This window comes from Protopterus annectens, chromosome 2.part2, assembly GCF_019279795.1.
Source record: "Protopterus annectens isolate FY-2018-M chromosome 2.part2, PAN1.0, whole genome shotgun sequence".
Classification (NCBI taxonomy): domain Eukaryota; kingdom Metazoa; phylum Chordata; order Ceratodontiformes; family Protopteridae; genus Protopterus; species Protopterus annectens.
The window spans coordinates 25,947,852-25,972,776 of NC_056730.1; the positions used below are offsets into that span (position 1 = coordinate 25,947,852).

A 24,925-nucleotide genomic window follows, 5' to 3' on the forward strand; every position below is an offset into this window, starting at 1 on the left:
TGGTGTCAGCAGTTCGACCAACTGCGATAGTTGGCCAATAACCTTTCTTAGTTCACCTTTCTCGTCATAGTTGTTAGACTGATGTTCGGTTTCTCCCCCTGGAACCTCCGCCATCTCACACAAACACTGAAACCACCAAAAGGAGATGTAAGCGAACCAAAAAAACCTGGAACCTAAAACAAGTTCGCTAGGAGATCCAAATAAGGGTCAGAAAACAGAAGCCAGAAGTGAATCCTCTTTAATTTCAAAGGCTGGGGAAAAAAGTAGAAACGTCACCTTGTTTATGATGAGAATTCAGTTCTTTTCCTTTGGATAAAGGTGTTTGTTCCCTTTCTCGTAACTCCGAAGTAGTAGGACGTAGAAGATGTGGAAAGTTGTTGAAATCGTCATTTGAAGATTGATTCATGGTATTAAAGCCCTCAGAAGTAGGTTTAGTAGATGGAACACCCGTTGTAGCGTTGTTCCGAGTCCTTTGCGATTGCTGTAAGCCTGAACCAGAACCGGAAGCAAGAAACACAATAGATTGTGCAGCAAACTGCCTCATCATACCTCTCATCCCCTTAGTGCAAGAAATCTGGACAAAGCCTGACAAAATGGGGGAACAAAGGCCCAAAATTACGGACTGATTTTAAATACTGCTCTTATAAACTTAGAAAGTTGCTAGAGTAACAGGGTTTGTGTTAACATGCTTTTTCTGAAGCATTTGAAGCCTGAAACTCAAATGTATTTCATTATTTGGTGACTTCACTCCTCAGGTCATCCCAGTGATTTGCCTGAAAACCACAAATTTTGAGGAACAGACAAAAATGTGAGGCAAAAATCTGGACATTCTGCGAAAATCTCGTACTGCTGCAATATCAGGGAGTCTGTATTTCTTTATGGTCTATGGGCCTAAAATACAGTATGGACTATTATAATGCTATGGGCTCAATGTCCAGGTCTGGCACTTTCACCATCCACAGCCTTAACCCCAGAAAATGGATATGAAAGGACTAGGGTTGCCACCTTTTCAAATGCCCAAAGTGGGACATGTTCTGTAGCAATGTCAGATTTTCCATGACAAAACATACCTACAGCTGTGCATAGCACAGAACTTTACTTTTTTGCACAAATAAAAGCTTATTCTAGTAACATCTGAATTGCTTATGCTACTTCACATAACATATAGAAGTTTCATATATAAAATAACTGTTTTATGCAACTATTAAAGAAAACTTAGGAAATATTTTTGTCCTGAAATCTCAGGACATTTGCTATGTCTTGATTTTTTTCACAGGACACAACTGCCTAAAGAGGGACTGCCCTGCGCAAAGTGGGACAGGTGGTAACCCTAGAAAGGACATCAGTATACAAACAGAGGTAATGACCAAGTGGCAGTCTAGTGCTTATCCTGGAAACATCCTCTCAAGGAAAATCAGTGCATCAGACACAGCTCTTTCACTTCTAGATGGCCTCCAACAAATATGGGTCATTCACAGGTTTCAAACATCTCAACCAGAAAGCCAACACTCTAGTCATAGGTTACTCTATAATCAGGCACACTGATGTTCCACTCACCAGGCTAAACAAGGAGAAAGTTGCTGTCAGCTGCCTGTCGGGTGCCAGGATCCGCCACATAACGCATGCACTCAGATCACTCCACAACAAGTACAAATATGACTCTGTCATTGTCCATATTGGTGTGAATGACCTGAGATGTACCTCCTTGGACTACATGAAAAGGGACATGGAGGAGCTGTCTGATCTTGTAGCCCAGGCAGGTATGATCCTAGCCCTGAGTAGCATCCTGCCATCACCCAGAATGACACCACAGTACAAGGACAAAATGATTGACTTCAACAATTGGCTTAGCTTCTGGTGTCAGGGATCCAGTATCTGTCTGCCTGGGATGACATGATAGACAAGCCACGATGCTTTGCCAGAGATGGCCTGCACCTGTCGCCCCTGGGATTCCGGATACTGGCTAAGGCTCTAGCCACCCCTATAGTGCCTTTTTTAGGCAAGGTTCAAATGACAAATTCACCACCCTAACAGGTACAGGCAAGAAGAATCTGAGGGTATTGCTACTCAATGCTAGAAGTCTAAACCTCAAAATGCACTCTCTCGAGGCACTCCTTAAAATGGAGAACATCAACATCTGTGCAGTGACTGGTTCAAGGCTCCAGAGAGTACCCCTGCATTACCAGGCTATAATTCATACCACACCTTTCGGCCACCTAACCTGGACCGAAACACTAAAGGCGGAGGCGTGTCCATATTCATTAAGGATATCCACACCTCCAGGCTAGTTGCTCAGCATAATGCATCCGGGATTATCCAAGTGCAACTAACTCTGGGCAAGACCGCAATCCAAATTGTTGCTTGCTACAGATCCCCTACCATGCCCCAGGATTCCCACTCCTCATTTCTTAATACACTGGAAAATATTTGTGTACAACCTATCACCCTAATAATGGGCGATTTCAACTACCCTACCATTAACTGGGAAAACTACTCATGTACCACCTCTTGTGATCAACGTTTTCTGGAATTCATATATTCCAATGCCATGGATCAACTTATCCACACCCCCACCAGGGGCAGCAATATCCTAGAACTAGTTATTACCAACATGGGCAACCGGTGCTCCACACCAGAGGTCAATTCCTCATTGGTCAGATCTGACCATAAGTTAATCACCCTAGACAGCCACATCCCTCCCCCACCCCCCATTAGGAAAACCACAGTAAAAAATTTTTCCAAAGCCAACTTCACGCTTCTTAAGACAGAAGTGGCAAACTTCACGACACCCATGCTGATGGACAATAGAGGTATGACTGCTGAATCCTACACAGATGCACTTTATAAGGACTTACATGAGTGCATGGATCGTGCAAGCCCTAACAGAACCAAGATGCTATCCTCCAAAAAAGGAAGCCAATCTGGCGGTCCCCTGCCATAAACAAACTCTACAACAGAAGAAAGAAATCGTTACAAAAAAAAGAGTAAAATCCCATGATTGGAGAAACTCCTTGGTCAGCTTCAGTAAGAAGCTGAGATCCCTCATAAAATCCTCCAAAGCTAGTTATGAAAACAAAATCGCCACTGACTCTAAAGACAACCACAAAGCATTCTATAGCTATGTCAAGAATCTCAATGGCAACACTCAGATCTGCTCTGAGTTACTGCACAATGGCACTAAATATACAAAACCAATGGATATTGCCAACATCCTGGCAGATAGGTTCAGTGCTAACTTTACCCCTGTGTCATCCCCTAAAGGGCCCATCTCTATACCAGAAGAATGCAAAGTTCCTGCAATCACGGCTGCACAGGTAAAAACACACTATCCAAAGCCAAGAACACAGCATCCATGGGACCTGACGACATCCCAAGCTGTGTTCTACATGAACTACAGAACGAACTGGCACCCCACCTAAGTACCATGTTCAATCATAGCCTCACCTCAGGCTATGTGCCCATTGAATGGCACACAGCGACAGTTATCCCACTCCACAAAGGGGGAGCCACCACATACCCTGGAAACTACCGCCCCATTAGCCTAGTCTGCAAGGCTATGGAGCATATCATCATGGAACTTATAAACAATGACACTGGTAATCTCCAAACTCAGGACCCCACCCAGTTCGGGTTTGTAAAAGGCAGATCATGTCTCCTAAACCTGATAGACTTCTTTGAAGCAGTCACCAAAGCCATAGATGAGGGTAAGGTGGTTCACACAGCCTATCTAGATCTCGCCAAGGCTTTTGACACCATCCCCCACACTGGAATTATAGATAAACTCACTAAACTAGGTATAAATCCCTATGTCACAAGATGGGTTGCCAACTGGCTCACTGAAGAACCCACACTGTGAAAGTAGCAGACTCCAAATCCAGCTTCAGACCAGTGACAAGTGGAGTACCACAGGGTTCAGTCCTGGGTCCTCTCCTGTTTGGTATCTACTTCTCTGAAATACAGGCCAACACAGAAGGTCTTTGGCTAACGAAGTTCCCAGATGACTGCAAACTAGGAGCCATAATCAAAACTCCAAAAGATGTGGACATCCTACAAAAGGGCCTTGCTGAGACAGATGCCTGGTGTCAAAGCCATGGCCTCAAGCTCAATGCCAAAAAGTGCATTGTCATTCCTTTTGGTAAAAACTCAGTACCCATGAACTACCACATAGGTGGTAGTCTGCTCTGCTTAACATCGAAAGTGTGATAAGAGACCTTGGGACACAGGTGGATAGTAGTCTCTCCTTTGATAATCACATCGCCACAGTAGTCAGGAAATCCTTCTATGTGACACACCTCATCACAAAAGGTTTCTCATCCAGGAAAAAAAAAAAAGAGGTCATTGTTCCCCTGTACTAGTCACACATTAGACCCATTATAGAGTACAATTCCCATTTTGGTATGTACCTCACAAGACATCTACAACAACTGGAAAGGCCACAGAAATACCTCACAAAGAGGATTACTGGCCTCAAAGAGATGCCCTATGCAGACCGTCTCAAAAAACTGCAGCTTTACTCCATTGCATATCGCCTACTCAGAGGCGATCTCTGCCTAACACACAAAGCTATGTCAAACCCAGAGCTTTTAGACATGCTCCACTTAAGGAAATCCCAATCCCTACGAGCTACATGCTCTAGGGATGTAAACCTTGTCACCACAATAAACAGAACATGCTGGAGGGATAGATTCCTGTCCCAGAGACTTCCCATACTCTGGAACAAACTACCTATCTATATCAAACAAAGCTCCTCATTAGCACTGTTCAAGAAAAATCTTGATGATTGGATGGGAGATAGGAAATTCACCCCGAGGATCACTTCTGTGGCTCTGCTTGACAGTGGCACAGGAAAATAATTTTCTTGGGTGGCGAAAGCCAGGGTACCTTTGGCTAGGCTTATATAGGCCCTAGGGCCAATAGCCTAGTACCTACCTATGAACCTATGAACCAATGGACCAGTATAAATGCCTTCATTACAAGCTTAAATTAATATAATCACATGGCAATGAGACAGACTTTGCTGACAGGAAAAAAGCAATGCAAGTAGTTAATTCAACATCTAGAAAGAAAGCACATATAAGAATTACAAAAATAGTGATTCTGACTTCCTCATGCAAGAAAATAAATGACTGCTACACATATAAATACAAACAGAATATTGAATATTTATTTAAATGAGCTGTATTTTGGTGTTCAACTGAAAAGTGAATATTATTATTTTTCTTTATTCACAAGAATGGAATGTAGCCACATGTGTGATGGGATACCAGTCCAAGTTACAAATAATATGACAGAATACATTTGATAATATAAATTAATTACTCGGGGAATTACAGACTGCAGTTCAAGATTGAAATCATTAGGTAAAATGTGAAATAAGATAAAGTTTTAATTAACTCATCTTCTTAGTTTTTGTTGGACACTGTTTTTAGTGCAGTCCCCCAGATTTCTGTAACACATTAAAATAAATGACCCCTTCTCTATTCTAACTCACCACTTCAGGTCACCCCTTTCAGTTCTGTAGGTTTTCTTTCCTCACACTTAGAAACATGCAGATTCTGTACATGTGACCATTTTAGGTATTCCAAATATGTGCATGTTAACTCAAGTTAACCAATTAAAATTCTTTACAGTAGCAGTGGCTATACTATCAACACTGGAATAAATAAAATGAGATCCCAGCTAAACCTAAGCACATAGTGCAAAACGTTTCTGGGTGTCCCTTCTGTCTGTGATTATGACAGTTGTGACAAAACTCGCATAAACTGCAACTGCAGCCAGCAGATACCACATTAAACATAAAGAGTTGTAAGGATGTAACCACTGGTTGCCACATGTCCCTGAGGATGTGAAATGTTTTACTTTCTAATCATCCGGTTGCACTAATGTTTAAACTGTAATCAAGGCATGAAATGTGCACATTTCTAAAAGTCCGTCAGTAATGTTATGCACAGTTAGTTACACTGCTTCTCACCTAAAGCAGTCATCTGTTGTCTTATATACACAAAAATAAAATGTACCGAAAATATAGCACTACAGATGGTTTATGCTAACATAATATCCTCAATTATAGTAATCGAATATTTCGTACAGCATTTCTAAACATGTTTAAAAGCAGAGTACAATAATCTTGTTTTAGCTTTAGACAAGATACAATTGTTATTATAATCTTTACAGATAAAATTGCAGCTGAAATCCCTAAAAGCCTCTAACAATATCCCCACTTCAAACAATGCAGTAGTAGTGTTTATAGCATGCATGGATTTATTCACTACATCTGTAAACAGATGCAATCTCTAATGACCTCCACAAACATCAGAATTACTGCTACTTCCTATGAAATGAACTGTTAGTATAGTCTAGTGAGCAAAAAATAAATTGCTCACTAATTACACTCATTAGACCCGGCATTTGATTTCCTGCGTCTGTACAGCATATGGCTCTGAACACAGTTATTTTTGCCACAAAATGCTCTTATGTAAATCGTGATGGTCAGACTGGGCTAAAAAAAACTTAAATTTGTGTCTTTCGGCTTTTCCCGGTTAGGGGTCGTCACAGCGGAACTCCGGTCCGCTAATGATTGGTAGTGGATTTTTACGTACCGGGTTACCAACCCTGACGCACAACCTTCAACGAAGTCACGCCCCATTCACCTATGCCTCCACACAGAAGACGCCCAAGCTGAGAATCGAACGAACAACGTCTTGCTGTGAGGCGACAACGCTACCGCAGCACCACCACCGCAGTTTCTGCTAAAAAAAACTTAAATATTGTAGTCTAATAAACTTAAATATTGTAGTCTAATAAATGATAATCCGATTGTCACATTAACACATATGTTAACAGTTAAGAAACTACTAGGAACCTGACAATCTTCACTGATTGCTAATTTCATTATATAACCTAAGGATGGAAAAGATAGTCTACTATTAAGGTCAGCCTGATATTAGGGAGGCTAAGCATCTGCCCATGTCATCACATCCCCATGTTCAGGTATCAGTGTGGGTTCCAAACATAGAGCTAACATATAATGGTTGTTGTAGCCTGTTCACTTCCTCAAGGAAAGGGTAAGAGTGAACTCTATGCTTCTAACATTAATACCTTCACTGGTGACTAAACAGAATTAGTGGGGGGGGGGTCAAGGTTGTAGGCAAGACTGAGGCCCTTACCTAAGCTTGTATTACATATCCCAGAGTAACCACTAACTGAAGCGATGATCATATGAATTTAACAAAGTTCCAATCCAGTAAAAAAAGTAACATAAGATTTTTTTGGAGGGGGCAAGCCTTCCCGTTCTCCATATTGGGGAGGAAACTCCCCCACACCTGCTCAGTTTTGAGTACCAGCTCTGTGGTCATATAACTGTTGCAACATGAGAAATCAAATGAAAATGGTGAATACAGCACCTGCAATAACTTCAATGGTGAATACAGCACCTGCAATAACTTCAATGGTAAATACAGCACCTGCAATAACTTCAATGGTAAATACAGCACCTGCAATAACTTCAATGGTAAATACAGCACCTGCAATAACTTCAATGGTAAATACAGCACCTGCAATAACTTCAATGGTAAATACAGCACCTGCAATAACTTCCTAGAAGAAAAAGCACTCCACAACTGGCATTTTGCCCAGTTGTGCTCAAGGAGTTGCAACTTCAAGCACATCAGCTCACTATCTCTTAAGAAAGCCTTTCTAAATCTGTTGGCAAACTCATCACGGACTTCAGTGCACATCTTGGCAAGTAGAATGCCAGGATATTGTGAACAATAAGCAAACCATAAAAGCCCATAGCCTGGTAGTGTGATTGGGTGGGAGCCTCTCTATCCTACAGCATCATTTTGATAAGGAAAACAAATGCTGGTGGGTAATGAGGAGGCAATACCCCTGGCTATTAGAAGTCATCAATGGGAGGATCAAAAATGTAAAATAGTGTACAACTGGCCCATTCTTCCTAGCCTAATTTTTCTTTCCAGAATGAACAGCATGCCTTCTTCTCATCTGATCCTGATTTAAGTAAGGTCAGTCTTACACATTGGCCTTTGAGCCTGAACATCAACACTAAACCCATGACCCTGTTAACTGGCTAAGATCTACAAGCCAATAAATTCCTGCTTCCAGGAGCAACCCAGCAAACTACACCAACAATTTTAGCACAGGTATAGCAATATGGAATATCACAGTAGAAAAACATTTTTGAGTTTCAGACCATAGTAGTCTTTCAGTGAAGGACAGGTGAAATTGCTGAAAAGATGCTTTTCTTACTTATAAAATAAAATTATTCAGGAATAATGGAGCAGGTCCTTGGACAATACATGGGGAAGAGGTTAGCTGGTTCTGCAATTTTCCACAGAACAGACTACAATGTGCCAAGGCCTTCCATGACACCACTACTGCTAGCAAGTTAATATTTGTTGGTTAGCAAGAATTTCAACAATTTTTCTACACCTCAGTTAGACTTACTAGGATGTTTCCTTGGTTAGGAGTCATGTGTTAGATGTGTGTGTATTTGTTTGTTAAATGGATAAGTAGTCCACAGATCCTTTCAGTCATGATGTGGGCCCAAGATGCAGTGTACATAGCATGGAGTGTGCATAACAAGCCAGACATAACATCAAATATAAAGACAGCAACAGGAATTCTTACATTAAACACCGTTTCTCAATTTTTATTAAAATGTCATTAACGTGATAACTGATCAGCTTTTTTTTATCTATTTAATACAGTGGATATAAAAAAAGTGTATACACCCCTGTTAAAATGCCAGGTTTGTGTGATATAAAAAACATTTCAAAACTTTTCCCACCTTTAATGTGACCTATAACCTGTACAACCTGTACTATATCAAACAAAGCTCCTCATTAGCACTCTTCAAGAGAAATCTTGATGACTGGATGGGAAATAGGAAATTCACCCCGGGGATCACCTCTGTGGCTCTGCTCGACAGTGGCACAGGAAAATAATTTTCTTGGGTGGCAAAAGCCAGGGCACCTTTTTGGCTGGGCTTGTATAGGCCCCAGGGCAGGTAGCCTAGTACCTACCTATGAACAATTCAATTGAAAAACAAATTTGTTAGGGAACAAAATATAAAAAATAAACGCACAATACGCTGGTTGCACAAGTGTGCATACCCTTAAACTAATACTTTGTTGAAACACCTTTTGATTTAAACTACATCATTGGGTAGGAGTCTATCAGCATGGCACATCTTGACTTGCCAATATTTGCCCACTCTTCTTTGCAAAAGAGCTCCAAATCTGTCAGATTGCGAGGGCATCTCTTTCGCACAGCCCTCCGTAGGTCACCCCACAGATTTTCTATTGGATTTAGGTCTGGGCTCTGGCTGGACCATTCCAAAATTTTAATTTTCTTCTGGTGAAGCCATTCACTTGTTGATTTGGATGTATGCTTGGGGTCATTGTCATGTTGAAAGGTGAAATTCCTCTTCATCTTCAGCTTTCTAGCAGATGCCTGAAGGTTTTGGGCCAAAAGTGACTGCTATTTGGAACTGTTCAAAATTCCCTCCATTAAGCCCCAGTTCCAGCTGAAGAAAAGCAACCCCAAAGCATGATACTTCCACCACCATGCTTCACCACAGTGATGGTGTTCTTTTGGTGATGCGAAGTGTTGTTTTTGCACAAAACGTACCTTTTGGAATTGTGGCCAAAAAGTTCAACCTAGATCTCATCAGACCATAACACATTTTCCCACATGCTTTCAGGAGACGTATTGTTTTGCAAATTTTAGCTGGGACCGGATGTTTTGCTATGTAAGAAAAGGCTTCCGTCTTGCAACCCTACCCCATAGTCCAGATATATGGAGAATACAGGAGACTGTTGTCACATGTAGTACACAACCAGTACTTGCCAGAAATTCCTGTAGCTCTTTCAGTGTTGCTGTAGTTCTCTTGGCAGCCTCCCTGACCAGTTTTCATCTTGTTCTTTTCATCAGTTTTGGAGGGACATCCAGTTCTTTGCAACATCACTGTTGTCACATATTTTCTCCACTTTTTGATGACTGTCTTCATGGTGTCCAATGGTATATCCAATGCTGTGGAAATTTTTTTCTACCTTTCTTCTGACTGATACCTTTCAACAATGAGATCCATTTGATGCTTTGGAAGCTCTCTGCGAACCGTGGCTTTTGCTGTAGCAGGCAACTGAGTAAATGTCAGGAAAATCCTACTAGGACAGCTGAACTTCGTTTGGGGTTAATCAGAGTCTCTTTAATTGATGGCAGGTGTGTACCCAAGATGACTGAATGTTGTAATTAAATCAAAAGGTGCTTCAACAAAGTATTAGTTTAAGGGTGTGCACACTTATGCAACCAGCATTTTGTACGTTTTTTATTTTTTTCCTGCATGCTTATGCAACCAGCATATTGTACATTTTTTATTGTTTACATTTTTACCCTAACAGATTTTTTCAATTGAATTGTAGAGGTTATAGGTCACATTAAACCTCTATGAAAAGTTTTGAAATGATTTATTGTGGTCTCATTTTTTATATCATTGTCATTTATAACATTGTCTTATGCAGAAATATGAGCAGAATTTTTGACACACAAAGTCTTAGCCAACCTGGATTTCAGCATAATCCCAATAACATGAAAGAGGACTGCTTATTTTCAGTGTCAGCTTATCAGAACTTAGCAAACTACACAGTTTGTTGCAGTCTACTCATATATTCTGCAGAACTGATAAGCAGATGTTTCATCTCTTATAAGAAAGTGATAATCTGCATAACACATGAGGCGAGGCCTTGTCAATCCTCATATTATTTATGAACACAGAGAAGAGCAAGGGCCCAGAAACAGATCCCTGGAGTGCACCTATCTGTATAAGGACAAATTCAGTGCATGCTCCTCTCTTCTCTACCTCACAGGTAGAATTATCCAAGTATTTCTACCAGTTTGCAAGGCCCCTCACCAAAGACACAGCTCTCAAAGTTTCCCAAAGTTTACTTTCTCCAAGTCTTGTGTGTTTTTAATGCCATGACTGGAATGGTCCAACAGTACAGAGTAGTTTATGATTTTTAAAGCCATACTTAAATTCTTAAGATAACATGCAGATGACTGAAATACATAAGACACTAATAACTGTACAAGTGCAAGTCCATTTGGAGAAAAGGCACTTTTGGATAGCATTCTGAAATGAAAGAAATTACTTTCAGTTACAGGAGTTTGTTTCAACACTTGGAACAAACCCAAAACAGACCAACACCAACATGATTATGAGTCTGAAAGACCTTTGGCAAGGAGTGCACCTGCTGAATGAGGGCTGCAAGTTGGAGCACATCAGTCCAAAAGAAATTGTTTAGCAGGACATTTACCAGGAGATAGAAAATGATAAAGGCTTACCTCAGTTGTAAGGAATTTAAATAATGAGCAATTTAAAGTCACTGCAAAGATTTCAAGGAGAAGCAGCAATGTATTCCGAAAGTGTGCCCCGTAGCAGTACTAGCAATCTTTGTTCAACTCTGCTCCGAGGAGGAAAGCAAAGAAAAATAAAACTGGTAAAGATACAGGAAGCATAAAGTAGCTTGCACTACATGTGATCAAGGATCAGTTGTTTGGGTTCTAACTGTGCAGGTACAACTGGTTGAAGTTACATTCTATCACAGTTAAAAAGCTGGATGTAGAGGTATAATGGTACTGTCATTTGTGACAGACCACTGCTAGCTTCAATGAGGGGTCCCTTTTCCCCACTACTGTGTGACCATGGAGTTAGTGGTGTGGGGACTTGCCCCCCCATATGGGGATGGAACGAGGCTTGCCCTCTAAAAATATATATGCATTTGATTTGTTGCAGCAGGTTGATTGTAGAAGTAGTGTATTCTCAACCAGCTGTGACTGACACCATTTGTTAAGCAATCATGCTTTAAACATTCTTAGGGGAAAAACACAAAGGAGACTAGGGAACAGAAAGGATTTAGTGATTCTAGTTGTCATTTATGAATTACCTGAGTCTATAAAGCCAATCAAGTTATCCATTAACTTTTAGTAACAGACTTTATATAGAGGTTACATTTTATAGATAAAATTTGGCAGACCAACCCCCAAATAGTATTTTCGTTAGTCAGTACTTTAATCTTTATTACAACTGATCCATCTCAATGTTTGGATGTAAATTAAAGATTTCACTATTGAAATAAAAATAAAACAGAAGCTGTTGAGCATTTTTTTTCAATCTGATTGTAGCTGGTATGAAATTTAGCATTGACAGCCATTAGCTGAAAAGTAGAGTCAAAGGTTAGAACCCTGAAAGCACCAGAAGTGATGGACAGAAAATCAGATAGTACCGACCCATCAAACTGACTGATTCTGCAAGTACTTAATGAATTAATGTACTGCGATAATACAGTCCACCATTAGCAAAGCATTCAAAAAGAACATAGTGGTTAACCACATCAAAAGCAGCAAGGTCCTTAACAACTAAAGACTTAGTTCATTCATATAGCTTAGATCTGATTTTTGATATTTTTTCTTCAAGGTGTTGTACTAATTTTGGGAAACAAAGAATGTGATTTAGGTAAATTATGTTATGACCTGGAATTGGCATTATTAATATAATCTAGCAATGCCACTATGAACAGTGACAACAGATATGGATGTAGGAACAGAGTATAAACTTTGTACATCAACTACAAACCTACAGAGTAGGCCGCGGTGGTGCAGTGATTAGCGTTGTCACCTCACAGCAAGAGGTTCTCCTGTTCGATTCTCAGCTGGAGCACTTTGTGTGGAGTCTGCATATCCTCCCCACAGTCAAGTGACGTTTAAAGATATGCAGGTAGGTGTGTGTGTGAATAGGTCTGCCTTCTTTGAAGGCTGGGCGTCGGGCTGGCATCTCGGCACCGTAAAAAATCCACTGCCAATCATTAGTGGACCGGAGTTCCGCTGTGGTGGCCCCTAACCGGGAAAAGATGAAAGACATTAGTTTTAACTACAAACCTACAGAGCGAAAAAAAGAAAGTAAAAATCACAGGACAATGTAAAATGAAGAAAATAGCTGAATCACCATGCTGTAAAAATACATAGTTTAATAAAACACAGTGTAAGCGCTGTGACGCCTGTGCTCTGGCCCAGCAATCAAGGAGCCTCAGTCCTCACCACTAACACCAGAGAGGGCGTCTCATATATGAAGGAAGGATAAATACACACAGAAAAGTACAATTTCCCTTAAGAGCACACAGAGATCATAGTCAGTCCGGGGCTGGTCGTCCCTTGCTCTCCAGGTCCCCAATAAAACTCCCCACTGGCACAGCTATAGGGTCCAGATCTCAGACTAGCTGGGCAAGCTAAAACCTCCAGTACCCTCTCTGCCCAACCAGTGCTTCGTGTCCCTGCCCAAGCAGATGACACACACACTGAGATAAGTGTCTATACAACCACACAGACCCTCCTGGGAAAGGCTGCACAGACTATACAGTAGTAATTACTGCCACCACCCAGCTAATAATTACCAGCTACTCAAAGGCCCTTAAAAGGGTGTCCAATTATTACTGTGCAATATTATTATCCAAATGGTAAGTGTGACTAACCAGTCAAGGCTTATTAGAGTGGCCTTGTACAGTAATCACTAAAAATATGCAATGTACTTCTGCTTAATTTATCTCTACACAAAACAGCCACAGTTGAAAGGTTTTAAAATATTTAATAATAAATAATAAAGACAACACACTACTTCTTACAGCACAATAGTCAAAGAGTTCAGAGATCACAGAGAAATACTTAAAATAACACATTAGTAAAGTTCTGATATCACAGAAAAACACAGCTAGGAACTAGAAAGATTAGACTATTTCTAAAGAGAAACATCTAAGATAACTAACACAAGAGCAAGACAGTGCTGCGAGTTGGATGGTCAAGACAACAATGCTTAATGCCTCCTGATTTTCTCTGTTTAAATTCCTATCTACAGTCCTGATTCCCATTACATCATTTTTTTCACACTTTCCTGGGGTCTCATGCTACACATTAAATCATTTTGATTTAGTTCCCAGGCTAACAGAAACTGCATTTACATTCTTTATACTTGGGCAGAAACCAGAGCAATAAAGGACATTTCACATGTAAACTCTAGTAATTATTCCTCAAGTTAAAACAATAGGCAGGATGCTTCACTCCAAACTCATCGACTCCAAATTTTAACTTCAAAAGGACAGACATGAAATGCTTGACTAAGCTTTTTTTTTTTTTTTTTTTACAGCAGAGGGCAATGTTGTTACATTTTTGAAGTTCAACATTTCACAGCATATTCTTTAATTTTAAGAAAACAAGCTTGTAATTACATTCATATTTACAATGACAGAGTTATGTACCAAATTCTATTTGGCTAGGCTGGCAGCCTTCACCCGCTCTTCACATATCGTCACAAGCGTCAGGTTACAAACTCTTCTTCAAACAACAAATCACAGGACAGAGTGACAGTTTAACTACTGGGGTGATGACAGAGAATACTATCGCAAGGCTGCAGAATAAGCTGATTAAAGCAACAGTGACACTTATTTTAACTAATGTCATCAAGTTTCCTGCCACTAAGAGAACGATGGAAGCTGCTTCTCAAAAGGCTGAAGTGTAACCATGACAGGCAGGACAAACATGAGTCATTTCAATATCAACACTGAAACATACTTGTTTTCACAAATCATTTAACATTTTGTGTTCCTCCCCTCTACTGACCTCTGCACATTGTTATTATGCATATTTTACGTCCCCCTTATAGATGCTTATGGTGGCTTTACAGTGATGATGCTATATACCTAGGATGTACAGTGGATATAAAAAGTTTACACACCCCTGTTAAAATGTCAGGTTTTTGTGATAAAAAATGAGACCACAATAAATCATTTCAAAACTTTTCCCACCTTTAATGTGACCTATAACCTGTACAATTCAATTGAAAAACAAACAAAGCTGTTAGGGGAGAAAATATAAAAAATAAAAAACATACAATAAGCTGGTTACATAAAACTGCGCACACCCTTAAACTAATACTTTGTTGAAGCATCTTTTGATTTAATTCCAGCATTCAGTCTTCTTGGGTACACATTTACCATCAATTAAAGAGACTCTGATTAACCCCAAATAAAGTTCAGCTGTCCTAGTAGGATTTTCCTGACATTTACTCAGTTGCCTGCTAAAGCAAAAGCCATGGTTAGCAGACAGCTTACAAACCATTAAAGGGATCTAATTGTTGAAAGCTATCGGTCAGGAGAAAGTTACAAACGAATTTCCACAGCATTGGATATACCATGGAACACAGTGAAGACAGTCATCAAAAAGTGAAGAAAATATGGGTCAACAGTGACATTGCAAAGAACTGGACGTCCCTCCAAAACTGATGAAAAGACAAGACGAAAACTGGTCAGGGAGGCTGCCAAGAACCAAGACCAACACTGAAGGAGCTGCAGGAATTTCTGGCAAGTACTGGTTGTGTACTACATGTGATAACAATCTCCCGTATTCTCCATATGTCTGGGCTATGGGGTAGGGTTGCAAGACAGAAGCCTTTTCGTACACAGAAAAACATCCAGGCCTGAATAAAATTTGCAAAATAATACGTCAAGTCTCCCAAAAGGATGTGGAAAAATGTGTTATGGTCTGCTGAGACCAAGGTGGAACTTTTTGGCCACAATTCCAAAAGGTACACTTGGCAGAAAAACAACACTTCACATCACCAAAAGAACACCATCCCCATGGTGAAGCATGCTGGTGGCAGTATCATGCTTTGGGGTTGCTTTTCTTCAGCTGGAACTGAGGCTTTAGTCAAGGTGGAGGGAATTATCAACAGTTCCAAATACCAGTCACTTTTGGCCCAAAATCTTCAGGCGTCTGCTAGAAAGCTGAAGATGAAGAGGAATTTCACCTTTCAAGATGATAATGACCTCAAGCATGCATCCAAATCAACAAAAGAATGGCTTCACCAGAAAAAAATAAAGTTTTGGAATGGCCCAGCCAGAGCCCAGACCTAAATCCAATAGAAAATCTGTGGGGTGACCTAAGGAGGGCTGTGCGCAAGAGATGCCCTCTCAATCTGACAGATTTGGAGCTCTTTTGCAAAGAAGAGTGGGCAAATATTGCCAAGTCAAGATGTGCCATGCTGATAAACTCCTACCCAAGAAGACTGAATGCTGTAATTAAATCAAAAGGTGGTTCAATAAAGTATTAGTTTATGGGTGTGCACACTTATGCAACCTCCTTATTGCACATTTTTTGTAGTTTTCCCCTAACAGATTTGTTTGTTTTTCAGTTGAATTGTACAGGTTATAGGTCACATTAAAGGTGGGAAAAGTTTATATCACAAAAACCTGGCATTTTAACATGGGTGTGTAAACTTTTTATATCCACTGTAGTACTGTCACACTGTGAATTGTAGGGGGGCTTTCTCTGCAATGCCTGGGCACTGCTGTTCATGTCAACATGCAAGTCTTCAAAGCAAAAGTGTATGCAGTCTGAAAAGACATCTGGTAACATGACAGAGGTGGGCCACAAGCTGCTGTACTCCCAACACTGTCCAATATGAAACATCATGCTAAGGAAACCTATAAATCCTCCATCTGCACCCCCTACAAACACATTCCCCAAGACAATGGATAGCCAGCCTCCAGTCTCTTGATCTCCTTTCTCCTGCTAGCATACCCATCACATGAGCTGCTGTTTTAATTTGAACCATGTTATCACAAGAAAAGTATCCTCATCCTCCACAAATGAGTCAGTTAGAACCAAAACAACCTCCTGAAACTACTTTACATGTTAGTTATATGAAGTCAAAAGGAAACAGAGAGAGACCAAAAAGGGCAGCGGTAGAAAGAAAACAGTCATTGTCACTGTATCCTTGTTCCTTATAATGAATTTTTGGTTGACACAATGGTTAAGGTGTTTACCTCACAGGCACATGGTACAAGGTTTGATTCTCACCTTTGAGGGGGAAATTGGCAGAGTTTAAAATGGCCCACAAAGGAATCTAGCCTAATATTTACCTATGAACCTATTAATGACAACCCTGGTGTAACTTATCAACTACAGCAATGCTTTTTGTCAGAGGCATGTGAAAGTGTCACATAATTTTAAAGGTATTACTAAAGGTCCTGTTATGACATTTCAAAGCTTGCTAGTGTGTAAAGCATGCACATGAGCCAAATTATTGGAAAAGTATCAAAAACATTGTTAATGTTCGGTTTATATACAGACAACGCTCTTACATTATCATGCAAGAAGCTCTGTAACCCGACCACATTATGTTATTAAATACTGCTATCTCCAAGCTTCCCAGCTTGGATAGTTCTCACACTATATATACATATTTTGTAAAATATATATGTGTATATATATATATATATATATATATATATATATATATACATATATATATATATATATATATGCATATATATGTGTATATATATATATATATATATATATATATATATATATATATATATATATATATATATATATCACAAAAACCTGGCATTTTAACATGGGTGTGTAAACTTTTTATATCCACTGTAGTACTGTCACACTGTGAATTGTAGGGGGGCTTTCTCTGCAATGCCTGGGCACTGCTGTTCATGTCAACATGCAAGTCTTCAAAGCAAAAGTGTATGCAGTCTTAAGACAGCTGGTAACATGACAGAGGTGGGCCACAAGCTGCTGTACTCCCAATACTGCCCAATATGAAACATCATGCTAAGGAAACCTATAAATCCTCCATCTGCACCCCCTACAAACACATTCCTCAAGACAATGGATAGCTAGCCAGCCTCCAGTCTCTTGATCTCCTTTCTCCTGCTAGCATACCCATCACATGAGCTGCTGTTTTAATTTGAACCATGTTGTCACAAGAAAAGTATCCTCATCCTGCACAAATGAGTCAGTTAGAACCAAAACAACCTCCTGAAACTACTTTACATGTTAGTTATATGAAGTCAAAAGGAAACAGAGAGAGACCAAAAAAGGCAGCGGTAGAAAGAAAACAGTCATTGTCACTGTATCCTTGTTCCTTATAATGAATTTTTGGTTGACACAATGGTTAAGGTGTTTACCTCACAGGCACATGGTACAAGGTTTGATTCTCACCTTTGAGGGGAAATTGGCAGGGTTTAAAATGGCCCACAAAGGAATCTAGCCTAATATTTACCTATGAACCTATTAATGACAACCCTGGTGTAACTTATCAACTACAGCAATGCTTTTTGTCAGGGGCATGTGAAAGTGTCACATAATTTTAAAGGTATTACTAAAGGTCCTGTTATGACATTTCAAAGCTTGCTAGTGTGTAAAGCATGCACATGAGCCAAATTATTGGAAAAGTATCAAAAACATTGTTAATGTTCGGTTTATATACAGACAACGCTCTTACATTATCATGCAAGAAGCTCTGTAACCCGACCACATTATGTTATTAAATACTGCTATCTCCAAGCTTCCCAGCTTGGATGCATGTACATTTTTTTGCAAAATAATAATTCTCACACACTCTATTACACACACACGCACACACACACACACACACACACACACACACACACACACACACACACACATATAGGACAGATATATTTTCAAAAATATGTTAACAGTCTGTAAAATATATGAATGACCAATATACGTTCATAGGCGTGTACTAGGCTAATGGCCCTGAGGCCTTTACAAGCCTTGCCCATAGAAGTGCCCTGGCATTGTGCCACCCATCATTAGTTCGCAGTACCTATATCAAAGTAGAGCCATTGGAGTGATCCCTGTGGTGAACTTTCTATTTCCCATGTACTCATCAAGATTTCTCTTGAAGAGGGCTAGTGAGGTGCTCTATTCCAGAGCATGGGCAGTCTCTGGGTTATGAACCGGTCCCTCCAGCATGTTCTGTTGACTGTGGTAATGAGGATGAGGTCTCTGGAGTGTGTGATGTGGAGGGATTGGGATTTCTTTAAATGTAGCATTTCTAACAGAGCTAGGTCAGACATGGCTTTGTAAGTCAAGCAGAAATGGCCTCTTAGTAGACGACAGGAGACACAGAATAGCTGGAGATGTTTGAGTCTGTCCTTGTAGGACATGTGATTAAAACCTAGGATCCTCTTTGTGAGGTACTTTTGTGACTTCTCCAGCTGTTGCAGGTGTCTAGTGAGGTACATGCCAAATGGGGCATTATACTCTATGATTGGTCTAATGAGGGAAGAGTAGAGAGAAACAATGACCTCTTTCTCCCTGGATGCAAAACCTTTGATAATGATATGTGCCACATAGGACTTTCTGACCACAGTGGTAATGTGGTGGTCAAAGGAGAGGTTGTTGTCAACCTGTCCCCAGCTCTCTTATAATGTTTTCAGTATTCAGTGGGCTCCCATCGATGTGGTAATTAGTTAGAACTGAGTTTTTCCCAAAGGGGATGACGACGCATTTTTTGGCATTAAGCTTAAGGCCACGGTTTCGACACAAGTCATTCGTCTCAGTGAGTCCTTTCTGTAGGATGTCTGCATCACTTGGGGAGTTAATAATGGCTCCCAGCTTGCAGTTGTCTGTAAATTTGGTCAGCCAGAGTCCCTCAGTGTTGGCCTGGAATTCTGAGAAATAGATGCCAAACAGGAAAGAACTCAGGACTGATCCCTGTGGGACTCCACTCGTGACTGGTCTGCAGTCTGACGAAGTCCGCTACTTTCACACTGTGGGTTCTATCTGTGAGACAATTTGCAACTCACCTAATGATATAGGGGTTGATGCCCAGTTTGCTGAGTTTATCAATAATTCTTGAGTTAGGAATGGTATCAAAGGCCTTCGCCAGATCAAGGTAGGCTGTATGAACTGCCTTACCTTCATCCACCACTCTGGAGACTGACTCAAAGAAGTCAACCAGGTTGCGAAGGCATGATCTACCTTTCACAAAACCAAATTGTGTGGGATCTAGAGTTTGGAGATTCCCTATATCCTTGTTAAATATGTTCATGATGATGCGCTCCACAGCCTCACATATCCGATAAATCAGGCAAATGGGGCGATAATTTCCAGGGTCTGTAGTCACTCCTCCTTTATGGAGAGGGATGACTGTAGCAGTGCGCCATTCGGTAGGGACAAAGCCTGAGGTGAGGCTGTAAACAGAGCACACAGATGTGGTGCCAGTTCACATTGTAATTCATGTAGAACACAGCCAGGGATATTGTCGGGTGCCATGGAAGCTGCATTCTTAGCCTTAGACAACGCAGCTTTAACCTGTGCTGCAATAATGCTGGGTGCCTGGCATTCTTCCGGTATTGAGATTGGTCCTTGGGGGGGTGGGTTGGCACCGAATCTGTCGGCCAGTATGTTGGCAATATCTGTTGACTCAGTATAGGAGGTACCATTGTGCAGTAACTCAGAGCAAATCTGGGTATTGCCATGGGGATTCTTGATATAATTATAGAATGCTTTGTGGTTGTTTTTAGTGTCTGCCACAATTCTGCCTTCATAGCTGGCTTTGGAGGTTTAGATGAGGGATCTCAACTTTTTGTTAAGGCTAATAAGGGAATTTGTCCAGTCTTGGGACTTCACCTTTTTCTGCAACAGTTTCTTCCTTCTGTTGTAGAGTTTATTAATGGCAGGGGACCACCAGACTGGCTTCCTTTTTTTTGGATGAGAGCATTGTGGTTCTGTTCTGTATGGCTAGTTCCATGCATTTATGTACGTGTTCGTGCAGTGCACTGGTGTATGATTTGGCAGTCATGCATCTATTTTCCATTGGCATGGGTACTGTGAAGTTAGCAACCTCTGTTTTTGGGAGTCCAAAGTCAGCTTTGGAGAAGTTTTTCATTGTGGATACCTTTGCAGGGGGGTGTGGGTGAGATGTGGATTTCCATGGTGATTAGTTTGTGTTCATATCTACCCAGGGAGGAATTGACTATTGGTGTAGAGCAATGGTTGCCCATGTTAGTAATAACCAGGTCAAGAATGTTGCTTCCTCTAGTGGGGTTAAGAATGAGCTGGTCCAGGACATTGGAATTGATGAATTCCAGGAAGCGTTGGGCCAGTACATTGGGGCACGAGTAGTTTTCCCAGCTGATGGAGTGGTAGTTAAAGTCACTTAGTATGAGTGTTGGGTTGAATCTTAATAGTTTCCAGGGTGCTTAGGAATGTGGAGTGAGAGTCTTCGGACATGGCTGGGACCTATAGCAGGCTACGACCTGAATCGCCATCTTACCCAATGTTAGTTGTACCTGAAGTATCTCAGATGCGTTATGCTGGGCTACTAGTCTGGAGGTGTGCATATCTTTTATGAATTTGGAGCTTCTATCCATGTTCTGGGGCCAAAAGGTGTGGAATGAGTTATAGCCTGGTAGCGCAGGGGTGCCTTCTGCTATTTTAAACCAGGTCTCTATTACAGCATAAATGTTGATGTTCTCCATTTTGAGGAGTGCTTCGAGCGAGTGCATCTTGAGATTTAGTTTAGTCTTCTAGCGTTGCATGACAGTCAGATTGCATTTATTTATAGCTGTTACAGTGGTAATTGTAGGAAAAAAAGAGTTGGTATTTAAATGAAACTTCAGAAGATGACAAGAGTATAGGTATCCCAGTTCTGCTATATGTAGTGGATGCACAGGATTTATAGGAAAACCTAAAAGACCCCAGAAGGTTATTCTGTTACAAATCAAAATGCATTAAATGCATTATCCACAGTACTGTTTTAATACAATTTTAACATCTATTTGTTTCAGACTATCAACAATATGAAATTAGAGAACGTGACAAAATAATCTGATAGTTAAAGAATTTAAGTGGCACCATTTTTAATGCAACTGAAAAACCTAGAATGCATGGTGCATTGAATTTTAGATGTATTTTACAACAGAAAGGGATACAATTATACTTAATTTGCACAATGAAATGGTTTTGATTGAATAAAAACGTAATTTAATTGTGAAGCTTTTTTAAAGGAACGGGTTATATTAATGGTTTTAACAGCCTGATGAACTTCTGATGAAAAATACTGTATTATGAAAGCACTTTATGAATTAGAGAGATTTTAGTGGTTATTTTATTACTTTTTTCCCTAAAAACCTCTGGACATTTGTCATTTTCATGCCTTCCCCCAAGGAAACAACTACCCAATTCAAGACTGTCCTGTATATACACGGTCAGGTGGTAATAGGGTTGCCACCTTTTCAAATGCCCAAAGTGGGACATTTTTTAAGGAAACCTGAGATTTTGCAGAACAAAGGACAGGACTTCACTTTTGTCAAAATTTGTGGCCACTGGCAGTTTGCCCATCTTGAGAGAGACAGAGGTGGCTCTGCTAACCAGAAGGGTGATACCTTATGGCGGCTCAAGCCAGCACTGTCATAGTGTAGTAAATCACTAGGAAGCCAAGGGGAACAAAGCATGTAGAGGGGGTGCTTCCCTTCGGGAGTTAATAATCGTGAGTTGAGATTAATTAACAAAAGGGAGAGAGGGTGCTCCCAAGCGGAGAGTGTAGGCTACTCTCAGGACCAGTGAGACTGCCAGCTCCTTACTACCTAACAGTTGCTGGGGAACAGCAAGCTGATGGGGATTCTCGGCCAGGAACAAATGATAAGGCTATCATCTTGGCTGGGTATACCTGGCTCTTGCTCATCTGGAATGAATGGGCCAACTGGGTGAAGGCAGAGAAGCAAATCAGGCAAGGGCCGCCTTGGGAAAGCAAACACAAAGAAAAATAAAAGCTCACTCTTGTGGAATTTGACACATTAATATTAAACAAAACAACAGGAAACAGTTATTATCTAAAACAGTTTTAAGCAACTATTACCAAAAACTTAGGTCCCTCTTAAAAATCTCAGAAAAATTGTAATTTCTCATGTATTTTCAGCCCCTCCTCCTCCTCCATACTGACAGGACACAAATGTTCAAATAAAGATTGTCCTGCATAAACAGGGCCAACCAACAGGTAATCCTGTAACCATGACATCGTTTTTTTTTTTTTTTTTTTGCAACGTTTTCCTTTGGCTAAAGTGAATCTTTGGAAACAGTTATCAATACCAAGCCAACAACAAATAAAGCCAAGTTCATCCAACCAGGCTGAGCCAGCTGCACACATCTGAGTGGTTTTTCGACGTGGTAATTAAAAAAAAACTAATTGAAAAAAATCCCCCTTAAGAAATACAGCACATGACACTGAGCGATCGATATCACGTGATTCCCGAGACCAGCTGATAGAATACAAAGCAGGAACTTGGTAGTACCTTGCAGGAGCGGTCTCTCCAGAAGAACAAACATTTATATATTGGTACTTACGTATTATTGCAACCACATTTCGAGGTTGCGATAATACGTAAGTAGCGATTTCTCCAGTTTCCAAAAAGTTTTTAAGAGCAATGTTTACATTCTGTCCCTATTTTGTGCCTCATTATTTGGAAACAGCAGGGCACTAGGGATGCTCTTAAGGGATTCTATATTTACTGCTCTTTGTAATATCTTGGTCTCCAGATAATTTCCCTGTTTAGCTATGTGAATGGTACAAAAGGACTAGCTGTGGTCTTCATTTTAAGGTACACTTTTCCCGTTTACTTATTTTTAGCCTGTGAAGCAGCCCGCAAATACCTGCGGGTTTGTTTGTAGAAGCGTTTTTATGTTGTGTAGTAATGTGTACGCCGTTAAACATGTCTATTTGTACGTGGAAAATCGCATGCAAATCACTACGTGCAGAAGGAGCTCTGGAAAATAAAAGTTAAAGAAATCATTACCGCTGCTACTGGCAAGCTGGTAATGTATGCCTTAATGACATCTTGCATTCAGTTGCAGCTTGCCAGTAGCAGCGCTAACGATTTTTTCTAACGCAGTAAACCGTAGCAATCGTTTGATTTACATTTTATTTTCACTGTTAGCCTGTCGGCTTTCTGTTTCCTATTGGGTTTCGCGATTTGTTCTTAACTTTATAAAAAAAATGATCTGTATGCAGGTAGTATGACCAGCAAGCATATAACGTATGAGCTCTTCTAACAATGTAGCTCCACTTGCATACCACTCGATTGTACAGAGTTTCGCAGAATATCCAGATTTTGCCTCGTGTTTTTCATAAAATTGTGGTTTTCTGACAAATTACTGGCAAATCATCAAATACTAAAGTTATAAAATAATGACAGACATTTGAGTTTCAGAATTTATACCGTTCAGAAAATTCAAGCTAATACAAAACCCGTTAATCAACTTTTTCCCATACTGGGGCCCTTGCCCCACTTTTATTTATGGTTTTGTCCAGATTTCTTCTTGCTCGAATGAGGTTGAGAGGTATGGGTTCCATCTATGGTGAGTGGATAAGTGCAGGGAATGCGAACCACACAAGTGCAAGAAGTACGTACAGAGAGCACCACATCCCCCTTCCCACCCGTGTACTGTACCTGGTACCTGCCCGTCATCAGCTGGCTCCTGGAAGGGGTACAGATGGGCTGCACGTAGTAATTCTCCAGACGGACGCCTTCAAAAGCCAGTTTGTTCAGGTTTGGAGTTTTAATCTGAGAGCCGTGAAAGCCCACATCATTCCAGCCGTAGTCATCGGCCAAAATGAACACAATGTGGGGCTGTTGCTTGGCTGTAGCCCCTGATAAAAGTGCGAGTAGGTGTACTAAGAAAAGTTGAAGGATGAGAAAGCGCCACAGTCCACTACCAGTGAGAGTGGTCATCTTTCCTAGGCTAGCCCACAGTACGTATAATGCATGAAGTGCGAGCAGCTAGTGTTAAAAACAAATGAAGGAGGAACTTCAGAAGTTAAACGGATGTAAACCTCATGCTTTTCTTAAAGGAATAGTAGCAGTCACGAACCCGGCCATACCTGTCAGCATTAAGAAATAATACACTGCCCTTATATATCAGAGAACCAGAAAAACAGCACTATCTGATTTTACTTAACACACAAAACCCTATAAATCTAAGGTTTAAAGGACCTTTGTAAAGTTGGCATAATTTTACGATAACTACCCCTTGC

General features: G+C 40.5%; 1 protein-coding gene across 1 annotated transcript in view; it reads right to left on the reverse strand.

Moving 5' to 3' along the window:
• ARSB (arylsulfatase B) overlaps positions 1-24,693 on the reverse strand; it is a 1,447,444-nt gene extending 1,422,751 nt beyond the window's left edge. The window contains exon 1 of the mRNA XM_044063707.1: positions 24,342-24,693. Within this exon, the coding sequence (XP_043919642.1) occupies positions 24,342-24,623 (282 nt within the window). The 5' untranslated portion in view covers positions 24,624-24,693. The remainder of the gene's footprint in view (positions 1-24,341) is intronic.
• Between the last annotated feature and the right edge of the window lie 232 nt (positions 24,694-24,925).